We start from the raw sequence: 13,875 nt of genomic DNA, 5'->3' as shown, positions 1-13,875 counted from the left end.
ATGGCCTTGGATGAATTGTTGAGGGGCCTGATTTAGAGCGTTTGGAGTCTGCGCTGTGCCTCATAATTTCTGACTGGACTTGGTGTGATATTAGGGATAAATGGTAATATGTCCATAGTCTTAAGAAGGGTGTCTTTTTTTTAGAGGAGTGTTTGTGTACCGTAGTTTGGACAAAATGTGGTTTTGATTGAAAAATGCTAATTATTATATGTATTGCTACGTATTATATGTATATGTATGGCATTCTTTTTAACTTCAAAATTGACTTTAAAACAACTGACTCTCAGGGCCAGATGCAAACATCTGTAAAGATGAAAAACTCTGCAAATACAAAAATATGCATACATACTGTCTTCATCAGATTTATAAAGCCATCATAATGATGATTCTGTTTTATAAATCTCATTCAAAATAAAATTGTGTGCACAGGCCTGAGTCCCACTCCCAGTCAGCCATATATGGACTGTACACATGCCTTTAATCAACTGTTAAGAATACCTCTGTCTGCTCCTACAGGCTCTCAATAAAAATAATGCCAAAGATAAAATGCAATTTCATTGAATCCCACTGGTGAGGTCCTCTAACAAGGCCTAACATGTTCTGACATGGTCATATCATGCCTGTATACTTTTTTTTAATACCACTTAAAGTGTCAATAATTCATTTAATCATCACATTTCACGTTTCATAATCATAGTTATGTTTACTGTCAGTGTTTCATACCAAACCTCTTCTTGGGGTTAACAATGTAAGAACTTTTGTAGTGTGGCCAATACAAACATGGCCATGTTTGCCTGCTAGTACATTTTTGCTTCACTGCCTTAGTTTGTGCAAAGCTAAGCCTCTTTGCATGTTACAGCCAATGTCAATAAGTGGAATAGCGCAGGAATGTATATCATGTTGCCTGGGTGCAGGTGCATCCTTGTGCTCATAACAAAAACTCCACAGGGTATATTTATATTTATTGGTGGGCAGACTGCAAAATAATCATATGCAGTCAGTGAAATTGGCATAGAGCCTAAAAGATTAACATTGCATATTAGATTCAATCTTTCACCTTATTTTTTTCATTTATAGCATGCTGAGCTTGCTCTAGAGAAACGTCTGTTCGCCTGGTCTGAAGTACAGTGTCTGTGAAGTGTGCACATTCTTCTATAAATACTAATTTACAGTATGTGTGGGAAATTATGTAGCCCTTGATTATACATCTGAACCCTGGTGATTTTAGTGCTGCACCTTTTTTATTGTGATTATGTTTCTGTTTAGGAAAAGTCTTCATTGGCAACAAGCAGGAGATTGCAGAGAGCAGAATCCCTGAACTCAACACCTACATGAAGGTAATCACGTTTAATTTTATGCACGTTGCAGTCTTTTCTTTTGTACAAAGGTTGTTGAGTTGTTGGCATGCTTGGTATCTTCTGCCGCACACAGTGCAGAAGCCTACAACTTAGTGGGCTGAACGATGCAGTAGGTGGATAAGCACTGACTCGGATATTTCGGCAGTAGTTTGCAGATCAAGCTCAACATGTAGGCGTTGCTGCTCTCTTCTCTTTGCTCTGCCCTGTGCCCACATCACGTCTGACTGACTATAGTTGTGGGACTTTTGACATGTTTCGGTGTTGCTCCATCGCTAAAAACACGATCAGGTTCTCTGTCTCCCACTCACTCACTTCTCTTTTCTGCTGTACTCTTTTTTTCCCTCAACCTACGTGGTTCCCACTTTGCCACACTCTCTCGCCTTCGCTCGCCTTGCACTTGTAATCTTTCTCACTTCATCTCCTCTCTTTCATCCACTTCTTTCACCCTTCTCACACAAATCTCCCACTACCCTACTTCTCCTTCTCCTCTTCCATCAAACTCCCACTCTCCTTACACCCCTCTTGTCTCCGCAGGCCTCTCTAACCAGCCACCCTGATTTCCCTCTTTTTCCATCTCTCCTCTTTATCCATCTGTCTTCCCCATCTTCCACCTCAAACACTGCCTCATTGTCTGTCTTTCGATCATTCTTTACTCTACTCCTTTCCTTTCCTTCTTGTTATCCAACCCCATCCCATCTCTCTAGCCTCATTCTTCATCTCTCTGCTCTCTCCCAGAGGTTGCTGAGTCTGCCAACATGGTTGTTGCTCGACGAAGCTCTCAGGATGTTTTTCTACCAGACGGACCAGGACAGCCAGCATAAACCACGAGCCCTCAGGCGTCTCCGCCCACCCACCCGCAAAGTGTAAGCCCCCCTGTACACAATGCTAACAAGCACAAAGAGAGTGATTGGGAGTAATGCTAGGCAATTACCTAAACCCCATGAGCACCAGGCTAGATGTGACTAAACATAAGAAGGAATCTCAAGATAAATTTTTATCAGTGCTTCAGATTAGTTGAGACAAAAAGGGCCCTAAAAAGGGAAAGAGTGGACTTTTTTCCAAATGCGTAAACCCTGAGATGCTTAGACTATTTGATTTATATAAGTAATTAAACGGGTAACTTGAAGTTGTTAGCATTTTAATGATAGTTTTTTCCCAGGTACATTTAGAAATAGGAAGATTTTAAGCAAAATTGACCGAGACCCTACAGTGACATTGTCTGAAAACATTATTTATAATATACCTCTGATTAACTGATGATCACTGACTTAAAATAGAAATTGTTGTAATCTTATATAGTAATTTATAGTACTTTGATATCGAATTTAACTCCTTTATTTATATATGTTGGCTCTATACCCTATACATTGCTGACTTCTGTTGGCCTCTAGAACTTGACTCTTGTAACATTTTATGGACGCTAAAAGAAAACTTACAACCATGCAGCTTTCGTTACAGAGCTTTCCATCTACAGTAGATGAGTGCTATTAGGTCTGTATATTGAACAAGGGAGGTCATTTGGACTGAAAATTCAGTTACACAGAAGAAATCAAAATGGAAGCAAAATTCAGTTTTTTTTTTTTAAATCTTTGTTTAAATTGTCCTTAATAACAAGCAGTTTGTTGTGTATGAGTGGATCTAGAGATACAGCATTTAGTATGTTACTTTTTCATGGTAAAACCACAGCCTAAAATACTGAAAAATCACCTTCTAGCACAGTGAAAGGTGATACAGCTGTGCAGCAAGTCATAAATATTTTATTTCAATCAAAACATAGCTGTCCTGAGTTGATGATGATGTCCCATTTGGCAAAAAAGCGCTGTCTCAATTCCTCCCATCTTATCCTTGCATCTCTCCCTCACATCATAAATGGATGCAGTTAAGCAGCAAGAAACTGATGGAGCTAAGGACATAAATTTGGTATCGAGAAAACACAACAGAGGCTTGTTACCCTTTTTTTATGGTCTACTTCCTCATTCAAAACGGCTATTCTGGCTTCTGATTGGCCCATTTCCTTGTGGTCAGATTACACCAGCAGGAGATGTGGTAAAGAGGGACTCTCTCAACAGGAAATTATGCAAAGGTAGACCCCCATTACTTCCTCTACTCTTGCCCCTGACGTGCCTTTATTTATACATATGATCGGTGTTGTGTGTTGGAATATTACAAGGAACTGTGACATTTCCTCTTTCCAATGTTGCCACATACTGTGTCCTACACATGGTGTCACATGGTTCCAATATTTTACAGTAAATACACTACTTTTTTATGACTTGCTTTGTTTGTTTTGTGCCTTGGCAAAAAAATTCCTTGCACTGTTATACCACTGGCTATATTTTCTTGCTGTGTCAAGTTGTATTTTAATTTTCCATATTCTTTACAAAACTATTTAAAAATGCAAAATATGCTATATCTAGAGCTAGTATGGGTAAGAATACAGAGATTTGGTGTGGCAGGAAATAATAAGAGGCCAAAATTTTACACTTTAAAAGGCCATCAAGGCTGTTCTAAATCCATTAAAAGTAAGTTACTTGGTTGTACTGTGCTCTGTTCCACTCTTAAAACCCCAACAAAACCAGTATGTTGGCATGGCTACTGCACATCAGTGTCAACTTAAAATGGCATTAGATTTTGCGGATAAATTGGTCTCTAGTTATTGGTTACGGAAAATCAAATCCCCCACAGAAATCAGTTTGAGTAGCAATGTCTGACTGAAGATGGAAATGTAGTGAAACAAGTTGACAGTTCCGTCTGAAATCAGGCAGGCGTTCTTTTATTGATTACACCTGCAGTTTGTAGGAAGTGGCCTGTTCACTTACTGTGTAACCGTCAACTTTTTTTTGTCCCTCTTGTCTTTTAGGAAGACAGTCAAACCAAAGATGGACATCTTCTCCTCCCCCAGGGCCGAGGTATGTGTAGTTACATTGCTTTTTGTTGTTGTTACTTTGGTTACGATCTTCATCGCCACCCACAAAGCAACAACATTTTAGTCAAACACCCATGCAGAATGCATTTCATCACCTCGAGAAATAACATGTGATCCTTTCAGCTCCCTTGACATAAACATAACATTACACAGCCCTGCCCATGGCACCACATTAATTTGAGACCCTCACAAACAAGGCACATAAAAACACACCAAAACACCAAAAAGAATCATACACAATGATTTGACTGATGTGACAAATCAAAAAGGATGTCTTCACTTGTCAAGTGTTGTTTCATACTTTTTCTCCTCTCTCCTGCTTGTGACTCTGTTGACCTCATCAATAGTTCCCGCTTTGCTTCACTTCCTTTTTTAATTTCTGTATCCATCTCGGATTAGCCTCCCTCTCCTTCTTCTCCTCCTCCCATTCCTTCCCTTCCCCTTAACAACCCTTAAATGTGTCCCTTCCTTTTCCGCTCCCCTCCCTATATATTTTTTCAAGGTTGTGACTATCCCTCATCCATCTCACCCCCTTCTTTGTCTTTCCCTTCACATCCCCTCACTTTTATTCTGTTCACATCCTCTGCTCCATAGAAAAGGGAAGGGAAACTCTTCTATAGTCTGTGGTCGTTTCAGCTAGAAGGTGTGTGTTTGTGCGGTTGTGTAGCTAGTATGGTTCAGATGCAGGTGTGCAAGAAGGCACAGTCAAGGCAGAGGTTAACATGGTAATGACATGCCAATTAAATTCTCCAAGGAGGTAAAAATGGCTTTTATTCTTTGGACAATCAGCACAGTCCCATTGAACACACACACATACTTCTAATCCTTTGAGGACCCTTATAGACATAGCTTCAATTGGTCCACAGAAAGATAGAAATGCACTCTCAATTAAAACCATTATAAATGCCTGTGACTTGACTCTAATGCAGTAGTCTGCCTTATTATTTTATAAATTTCTGAAAAAAATTTGAAAAAGTATGATGCAGGTTAAAATATAGCTCATCCTTTAGAAAATGTCAGAAAATTAACTATATTGATAACTGATTAATTGTTTACCTCATTTTGGAGGCAAAACAAATGCTGCTTTTCACTTTTTTTTGATCATAGTAAGCTGAACATTGGTTTGTTTTGGAATGCATTTGACGATGTCAGCTTGGATGTGAGAAACTGAGAGGGACATTTTTCACTACTGTCTCAACAATTAATCGATTGATATCAAGAAAACTAGAAGAGTGCGACCAGTAGAGTGCAGATCTCCGCCAGATGGCGAGTGAATAATGTGCCAACCTCTTAAGTAATTTCTATTACGTTAATACACACTTTTTTTTTTACATCGTATAAAGAGTGACAAAGTCCATGTAGAGATAAGGTTGGGGTGGATGGATGGGTCAAACACTTGACTTTCACTCAGATGAAACCCATATGAAACCAAAAGTCACATGGCACACACATGTCCAGCATGTATGCATGAGAGTGGTTGTATGAAGGGGAGACCATGTGCAGGTTAACTTATCAAGGTCTAAACAGAGTAGACAGGTTAAATGGAGACAAATCTAGGAAATTCCAAAACATCAGTGATGTCAAATGTCTATTTCAAAGTCAAAATGCTAACAAAGGAATCCACCAGCACTAACATGACCGCCATGTATGTTGTCCCATGGCAGAAACAAGATTCCAAAGTGAAGCAGTTGATCACTTGCGGCTCCTGAGTAGTGTGGAGTCAGCGGTGGTGTAAAACAGAGCAGTCAGTAACGCATGAATTAATTACGATAACGCAGTTTTTATTATTACTATTATTATTTTGAAAGTCCGTTTCTCACTGGCTCTGAATACACATACAGTCAAATGAGTCACAGGAGGGGTGAGATGTTGATCAGCCTGCAAATCACCCATCCAAACAAGCAGTGGAGGGAGACTTCGGCAGACTACGTTGGATGCAGCTTGTGAGAGAAGTAGATAGGGGATATTTGTATGCATAGATATTTGTGGATATTATCTCTTTTCATCCATGAAAATCATCATAAGGAAAGAGAGATGTCTTTTGATCTAAATCATGGTCTATCATGGATTTATATTCAAATGGATGGATAGATAGTAACACAGTGTTACAACTAACCCTGCTCTGGTGAGTTTGTCTTTAAACCTGGTTAACACTTAACACTGTCAGGTGTTTCAAAACTACTATATTTTAGGCAAAAAGACGGTTATTAAGGTAATACATGATTGGATTCAGTGACTTACACACACAGCTCAGTAAATAAGTATGATAAAGAAATTTGCTTATGTGCCGTGAAATCACTCTGCCCTGTGTATCTTGACAAAAATAAGTCCAATCTCTTTAAAAATTGGTGTCTGCTTGCTCTTTGATAAACTGACCTAAAACACAACCTGCTCCACCCTGTGCAACAACATAAAATGTGTATGTTACATCTTACTCTGCGTAAGGTTGTGCCCCGCGCTCCCCTAAACAAAAGCAACACAAGCGAACAGATGCCATAGCGAAGTGGATAGCTACACACTGCATACTGATTAGTATTAGGGAAGATGTCTTAGGAACGTTCTTAAAATTGCAACGTAGTCGCTTGGCCCCGCGGGGTTGCTCTGCGCTCACCAGGTGATCAGACAGTGAGTAGTAAACAGCAGGCGCTCTATGGTTAGTCACCATGGCAATGGCTTCTGTGCGCTAAATAGCTGTAGCTTATAAATAAAATTATAGGCTACATAACTTTACCTGATAGGCATACATCTAGTTTTGCGGGGATGCTCTGCCATGCGAATTCCCTCCTGTTGATGTCCTAAACAGTAATAGATTATGGAAACTCACAAACAGCGAGCATCAGTCTGTCTTCCAATGATTTGTGCTGCTGATTTGGTTTTATATTTGATTTGATTACATTAATTTTTAAGTTGAGATTTATAAGAAATATTTTATTGCTACTGTGTAAAGGGAATACTGCTGGTAAAAAGCACCTTATTTGTTTTAAGTATTTGCAAACCACGTGTTGTTGCACTTTTGTGTACATAGCAGTGCATTTAAATTAGAAGTGCGCAATACACTACTTAAGAATTCATTATTCAATTTTGCGAATAACAATTTTCTGCGATTAATTGGAGAAAATTATGGTATTAATCGTCATTAAAAACTTTAATCGTTGCCCAGCACAATTGTTTAAAAATTATTATTGTACATCACCACAACCACGAGTGGTCCTTGAGCATAGTATATGTGCACAAAAAAATATTAGGCTGATGAGTAGTAGTAGTCTAGTAGTATGCGAGATTAACTGGGGACAAAAGCATGATCCCCTCCAGGTTTACACCTGAAAAAGATTATTATTTATTTTCTTTACTTGTTCTAGGAAAATAAGGTTTTTAGGATTCATCTATAGGCAGATATTCCACGATAAGATGGAGATTTTCTTGCAGTGTGAGTATTTGTGTGTATGATGCACCTTTGCTCAGCTGTGTGAGTGGCTGCACTGTATACAGCCTGTAATGTCAGTTTATGTCTGCAGGTGACGAGTGTGTGTTTCTGCAGCTCTTGAACTCTGTGCGCTTCATCCCCTTGAAAAAGCGTTTAACTCTTCCTTCCACTACAAAGAAAAAAACGATACGGCTCTTTCAAAACACACACACACGTGCACACACACACTCTGTATCTCTGCACACTTCAGTGGTGTTTTATTGCCAGACTAACAGCAACATCTCCATTTTACTCTCTCTCTCCCTCTCTCTATCTCTTTGCCGCCCCTTTCTCCCACACAGAAGTAAAACATTGGTGTACGCTACTCACGAAGCAACCAGCCTACTCAACATTTATTTTAGCTTTCTCTCTGAGAAAGAAATTAGTGCTCCTCTTTGTGTTTGTGTGTGTCCTGCCATGTGTTTTTTCAGTGCAGGGACGTGGCTGTAAAAGTCCATCCAAACAATGATCAATGGCTGGTCTGAGGCTGATGGATAAGAGGAGAGTGCGGGTATTTGTCACAGTAGAGCTGGTGCAAGCATAAGCATTTACACTACAACACTTCATTCCACTCCACTTAGTATTAGCTCATGCTTAGCCCCAAACAGTGTAATGAGTAATTGCTGTTTGCTGTGGCACTATGAGCTCCAAACAAGGTCAATGGGACTTTCAGTTAGCTTGATTTTATGCTGTGCACAAGATATAGGGCTGGTTTGTCTGATGTGACAAAATTGATGATTGACAGACAAAGAAGCAGGGAGAGATAAAGGAGAGAAAAGAGGCAGACAGTATCTTAGAGAGTCAAAATGATGAAGTGCAAAAATGCAAGAAAAAAGACCACAAAATTAGAAAATTGAAAATCAAGCAGGTCTTAATCGACCGAGGCTCAGCCCTTCTTCTTTTGCAGAGAGCCATTAGAGCAGAAATTAGATCCTATTTTAGATAAAGACCTGCCTGAGCCAAAAAAGCTGATATCCAGGTACGCTTAGTCCTCGTCAGGAAGAAATATGACCGTACAAGGCATGGATATGAGCCATTGTGATGAAATTACTGAAGATTTAGCAGGTTTGATACTTGAGTTTAGAAGAACATTCAAGACCAGTTTACCTCAGTGGATATGTTTATACGCATATAGTTTAAACAATGAAAGTAAAGGTTAAGATGATACATTAATATGTCAGCAGGTTAAGTGGGTCTTTACTCAGGCTCAACTACTCCACTACTCTATTTTGTATAAATTAACAATAGATCTGATGGTTGTCTAATGTAAAAACGAATCACAGTGGTGAAATTGCAGATAATTATACCTTAACTCTGCAGCTCTACTGAGCATTTTAGCTGTTGTATCTAACTGTTCTATCTCACACAGACTCCGCCCTCTACTGGACTCTATGGGTACTACCTCCTCCAATCACACGCAAGCACTTGCCCACTGAAATTTTATCGTGCACGTAGCCGACCAATAGGACGTTGCTACCGATACGTGCGTGACGTATAAATAGCAGTGTCCCTACTGCCTCAGCATCCTTTTTTCTTCAGCGAACTGCTCACTGAATTCACCACCTCCACGGATGGAGTCGCCACTTCTAGAAAATTATCTTTGCACCCAGGCGAGGTGACCTATGTCCTGCCCGGACGAGTCCAGCCCTGCAGCCTTGTGTTCACAAAGCCACTGTTCTAACATATGCAGCTTGTGTGTACATGAATGTAAAACTGTTTATTAGAAACACATTACATTCTTAAAAGTGCTAACTCCCCACCACCAACCCCATCCCATTGAGCTAGCCGCGTTGAACGCGCCGATGCGCTCACCGACGCTAAGCTAACGGTTAGCTGCACGGCCCACGTCGCCGCGCTCAGTGACACTAAGCTAACGGTCCGCCCCGCGGTTTCAGTGATAGTGCAGTCAGTAAAACCCTGTCCAAGAAGAGCCTGGCCAGCTGGCTTTGTGAGTGAATCTCCCAAGCCTGTACACGGGCGGGAACAGACCCACCCTTAGCGGTGTGTGCACATTCCGCTCGGAAGTGTGGAAGTGTCTACAACCCTTTTTCAGCAGAGTGTGTGTCGAAGAGATCTGCACAATGGCATCTTGGCCCTTACTGTACCCGTTTGTGCGTTTCTATCTCTTGGATATGTCGGGCTCCTTCTTGGGATCCAGCTCGCAAGTGCGACCTAGGATCTGGTGACTACTGGGTGTAGAGGGGGAACATACACTGGCAGTGCCTGACGTTCCAGTGAGAAGTCAGGGCAGTCCAGGTGTTAATGGTCAGGCCAAGCCCCTATTGGTCCAGCAACCTTCTCAGAGGTGTCCCACCACTCTGTCACTAGGTGATGTGGTGTTTGGGACTTTGGCCGGCCTGTGACCAGGTTGGTGTGGCGGACTTTGGCTTGTCGCGGCAAGGGCGGACATTCATCAGGCTCCACCCACTGTACCCATAGAGTCCAGTAGAGGGCGGAGCCTGTGTGAGATAGAACGAAGGTTACTATATGGTAACCCTAGTTCTATAAGCACAGGCGGAGCCCTCTACCGATGAGCCCTGCCGCTCTGACGCCGTCTGCTGAAGAGGCGGTTGGATGCTGAGGCACGCACATATCGGTAGCGACGTCCTATTGGTCGGCTACGTGCACAATAAAATTTCAGTGGGAAAGTGCGTGCGTGTGATTGGAGGAGGTAGTACCCATAGAGTCCAGTAGAGGGCTCCACCTGTGCTTATAGAACTAGGGTTACCATATCGTAACCTTAGTTTTAGTCTCACAGCAAATTAACTGTTTCGTGCACTCTCACCGCTCCCATTAGCCTCGTATCCAGCAGCAGCAGGAAGCAGTCTTCAGCAGCATACCTGTTACAAACTCACTGGATGTCACCTGCCTGACACTACACAGCAGACAGACAAAGATAGAGATAGCTGGTGAAAATAGGCCGAAACTTACAAAAATACATAAATTGCCATAACATCTACATTTACGAACTACTGATAAAGAACACAACATACCATGCATTTAAAATATGTATACAATGTACCCAAGGACAAAGTCAAATCAAGGACAACTGGACTTGATTGAAGATACTCTCATTCAGGAGCCTTCTTCATTTCTGAAGGTGAAAGGAAGAAGCCTCTCGAATGAGAAGTGAAAAATCTTCATTCAAGTCCAGTTGCCCTTGATTTAACCGTCCTTGGATAACTATGACCTGTAGAATTTTCACAGATTTATTAAATGTACATCACAGCAATAAAAGTACATCACAGCAATAATCAAATTTGCTGAGTGTAAAGTCTCCAACCAACTCTTGCACTGAAAAATGAGGACATAGAAGCAGTAAGGCAATACACTCACTATGTCAGCTGGAGTTGGGTCAAATGTATAAAGTAGGCTACATCACAGCAATAATCAAATTTGCTTAGTGCAATGTGATCCTGCTCGAACACGATACGGGACCTCCCAGATTGGGACCGGAACCTATTTGATTGCATCCAGCACCTCCTTTGTCACTATCAAAATCTGCAAGCCCCACATATATGCTACCAGTAAATGCACTGTATGCAAGTGGTCTAATGCTTTTTGGTGTCTAAATATTTTGGCATATGATTACTGTGAGCCCCCAAAGCTAAGAAAATGGGCATTTGTGCTGTGAAATACTGAAATTAGTCTAGTTAAATTAGAGGGTGCGTGTGTAGGTCCACAGTACTGAAACAGAGCGGAGGAGATTGTCAGACAGACAGAGAAACAGAACACTGTGCCATTTTTGCAATGAGAGGCCTCTTTTTCCAGTTGTTTTCTATATGCAGCACTTCTGGAGCATATCTTGTGTTTGCAGGAGCTCTATGAAAGCCTCGAGCTGAAAAAACTTCAACTCAGAGCAAAGTACCTGACGTCATTTGTGTTTTTTTCCCATTGTTCAATCGGATCTTATTTGTGAGTTGAATGTCCTCTGTCTGATCACCATGTTTGCTTTTCGAGGTTGTAAATAGAACTGTCAGCCCTAATTCCATTTTGTCTCTATTGAAGCAGCAATCCACAGACAGAAGGAAAACGATAGGGATTTCTGATGCTTTCCGTGACTTTTTCTCTCCCCCTAACTGCATGAACAGCAGCCTCAGTTCTCCTGATCTCCTGATTAAGAAATTAAGCCCAGCATAGCATTGTTATGCATTTTACTTTTGTCTAAAAGAAGTCGCGACCCTAAGTTTAGCGTACCCACTGATGTTTTTATTAAAGCTAAAATGCATGCACAATTTCACGATTTCAAGGCAGGTTTTGAAATCAAATATGTACACATTAAATGTTCTTGATTAATGCAGAATATGGGATTTGCTGATGCACACTGTAGTTTCTGTGTGTGGCAGCTGAGAAGCAGAAGTGACCTTCACAGATATACAAACACAACCTCTGCAACCTGTGCTCTTTCTTATATGCATATACATGAATATCTTCCTATGATCCTTCACTCCAGGCCTTCTAGGAAGTGGGCCATCTACTTAAAAAAATACACTTTCATTAGACATCAGGGAGAGAAAAAAAATGTCACCTTCTTATTGCCAGACTAATTAGCTGAGGGTTTAACAAGCTCATTAAGGCAGGGTCGGCGCAAGTCTAATTGCACCGGATGATTGCTCCCGGGGCTGGCTGAACCCAAGGGTTGTGTGGCTGCATTTAGAGGCCGGCCCTTTACTGGGAAGAGGAGGTATTTTAAATCATAGAATCGAGCTCTTTGATTCATAGGGAGTGCCTTTGCATAAGAATTGCATTGCTTATTAGTCTGTCAAACACTTGGCAACAGATCTCAACATCTGTCCAGATTAAAAGTACTAGTAATAGTAATAGCCTGGTTCTGAAATGCTGCCCACATATTTGAGTCTCTGCACACATAACAAAAAACATTTCTGGGTGTGGGGTTGTGCAGGGCCTTCATTGAAATCCATTTGGTCCCGCTGTTTCCCCAGCTGATAAAACAGTCCACCAATCAGAGTTTTGCTGGCGGTATTAAAATCGGGACATAACATTCCTACATACAGTAGCTAGCCATCTACTTACCTACATCCATGAACATGAGTACAGAAACATGGGAGTCGAAGCTGTACACGCTGTTGTAAGTTGACATACAGAACTAACTCTTAAATCTGCATGTTTCTTTTACTGTCATGATAAATGTCAATTCAGACTCTCAACATCTACTATGTGTAGAACAGTTGGCAGGATGGATATGTCACTTGCTACTAATTGACAAATTGGGCAAAACAAGACAAAATACACCACCCTTACAATCAAAAACCGGCTAACAGTAGGCTATTATATGATGGGCTTGTTTGAGTTGCCATGTTAATGTATTATTGTCTGCTGTCTATCATCTATATAATTGTTAAATGGGTCACTATTTGGATTCTTTTTCCTTTTCACCCTTTTTTAACATTTTACATTACTTTAGTCCCCAAGTGAAGTTATGTTTGCTAGCTAGATATTTAAACACTGATGCACAGTTATTTCCTTTTATTCAGCTGTTTAAAGTAAATTGCATATGCTAACTACATTACAGTAGTATAACTCACAGCACTGAATTGTTACAATTCACTCATCAAGTCAACCACCTGACTTGATTAGCTGGCTAAACCATTAATAGAGACACAGAGGAAGACAGAGGGGGAAAGAAAAAACAAATTGGATGAAAGACACAGACTGAAATAGAGACAAGGGGAAATTATGTGATAGTGAAGAAATGGGATGAGGGAGAGAGAGAGATGAAAGGAGGTATAGAGAGAGGGGGAATTGCTTTGTCACATCATATTTGGTGTTTGTGTTGGAGATGGTAGCATATCGCCTCCAACACATTTTTACATCATCTATAAATTACAGCTAGCGGCGGGTCAACACTATTCTAAAACAGAGTCTGGAATAAAGCAATAAAAATAGCAGCCCTAAATTCAAAGAGTGTGTATGTGAAGGTGTGTGTGTGTGTGTGTGTCTCCTCAGGGTCAGGGTAATCTCAATGGATTGTTAATCCAGCCAGCTCCCTCTTTCCCCAGCTTCATTAATCTGCCATCAGCGTCTGTCTCATTTTCTGTAGACACACACACACACACACACACACACATTCTTGTACATTAAGTCATTTATTCGCACACAGACACATA

The 13,875-nt window shown here is 40.8% G+C and overlaps 2 protein-coding genes across 2 annotated transcripts in view; one reads left to right on the top strand and one right to left on the bottom strand.

The window, feature by feature from the left end:
* Window positions 1-13,875, top strand: part of ncf4 (neutrophil cytosolic factor 4) — a 35,213-nt gene that overhangs the window by 9,882 nt on the left and 11,456 nt on the right. Inside the window, exons 4-6 of the mRNA XM_038712803.1 lie at window positions 1,267-1,337; window positions 2,094-2,221; window positions 4,219-4,267. Of these exons, the coding sequence (XP_038568731.1) occupies window positions 1,267-1,337; window positions 2,094-2,221; window positions 4,219-4,267 (248 nt within the window). The remainder of the gene's footprint in view (window positions 1-1,266; window positions 1,338-2,093; window positions 2,222-4,218; window positions 4,268-13,875) is intronic.
* pvalb7 (parvalbumin 7) overlaps window positions 1-13,875 on the bottom strand; it is a 45,160-nt gene that overhangs the window by 27,785 nt on the left and 3,500 nt on the right. The window lies entirely within an intron of this gene.

Source organism: Micropterus salmoides, unplaced genomic scaffold (assembly GCF_014851395.1).
Source record: "Micropterus salmoides isolate LMB-PRFRI ecotype aquatic unplaced genomic scaffold, ASM1485139v1 Ms_hic_scaffold_12, whole genome shotgun sequence".
Lineage (NCBI taxonomy): Eukaryota > Metazoa > Chordata > Actinopteri > Centrarchiformes > Centrarchidae > Micropterus > Micropterus salmoides.
Note: the sequence above shows the minus strand (reverse complement) of the source record. Positions and strands in the feature narration are given on the sequence as shown.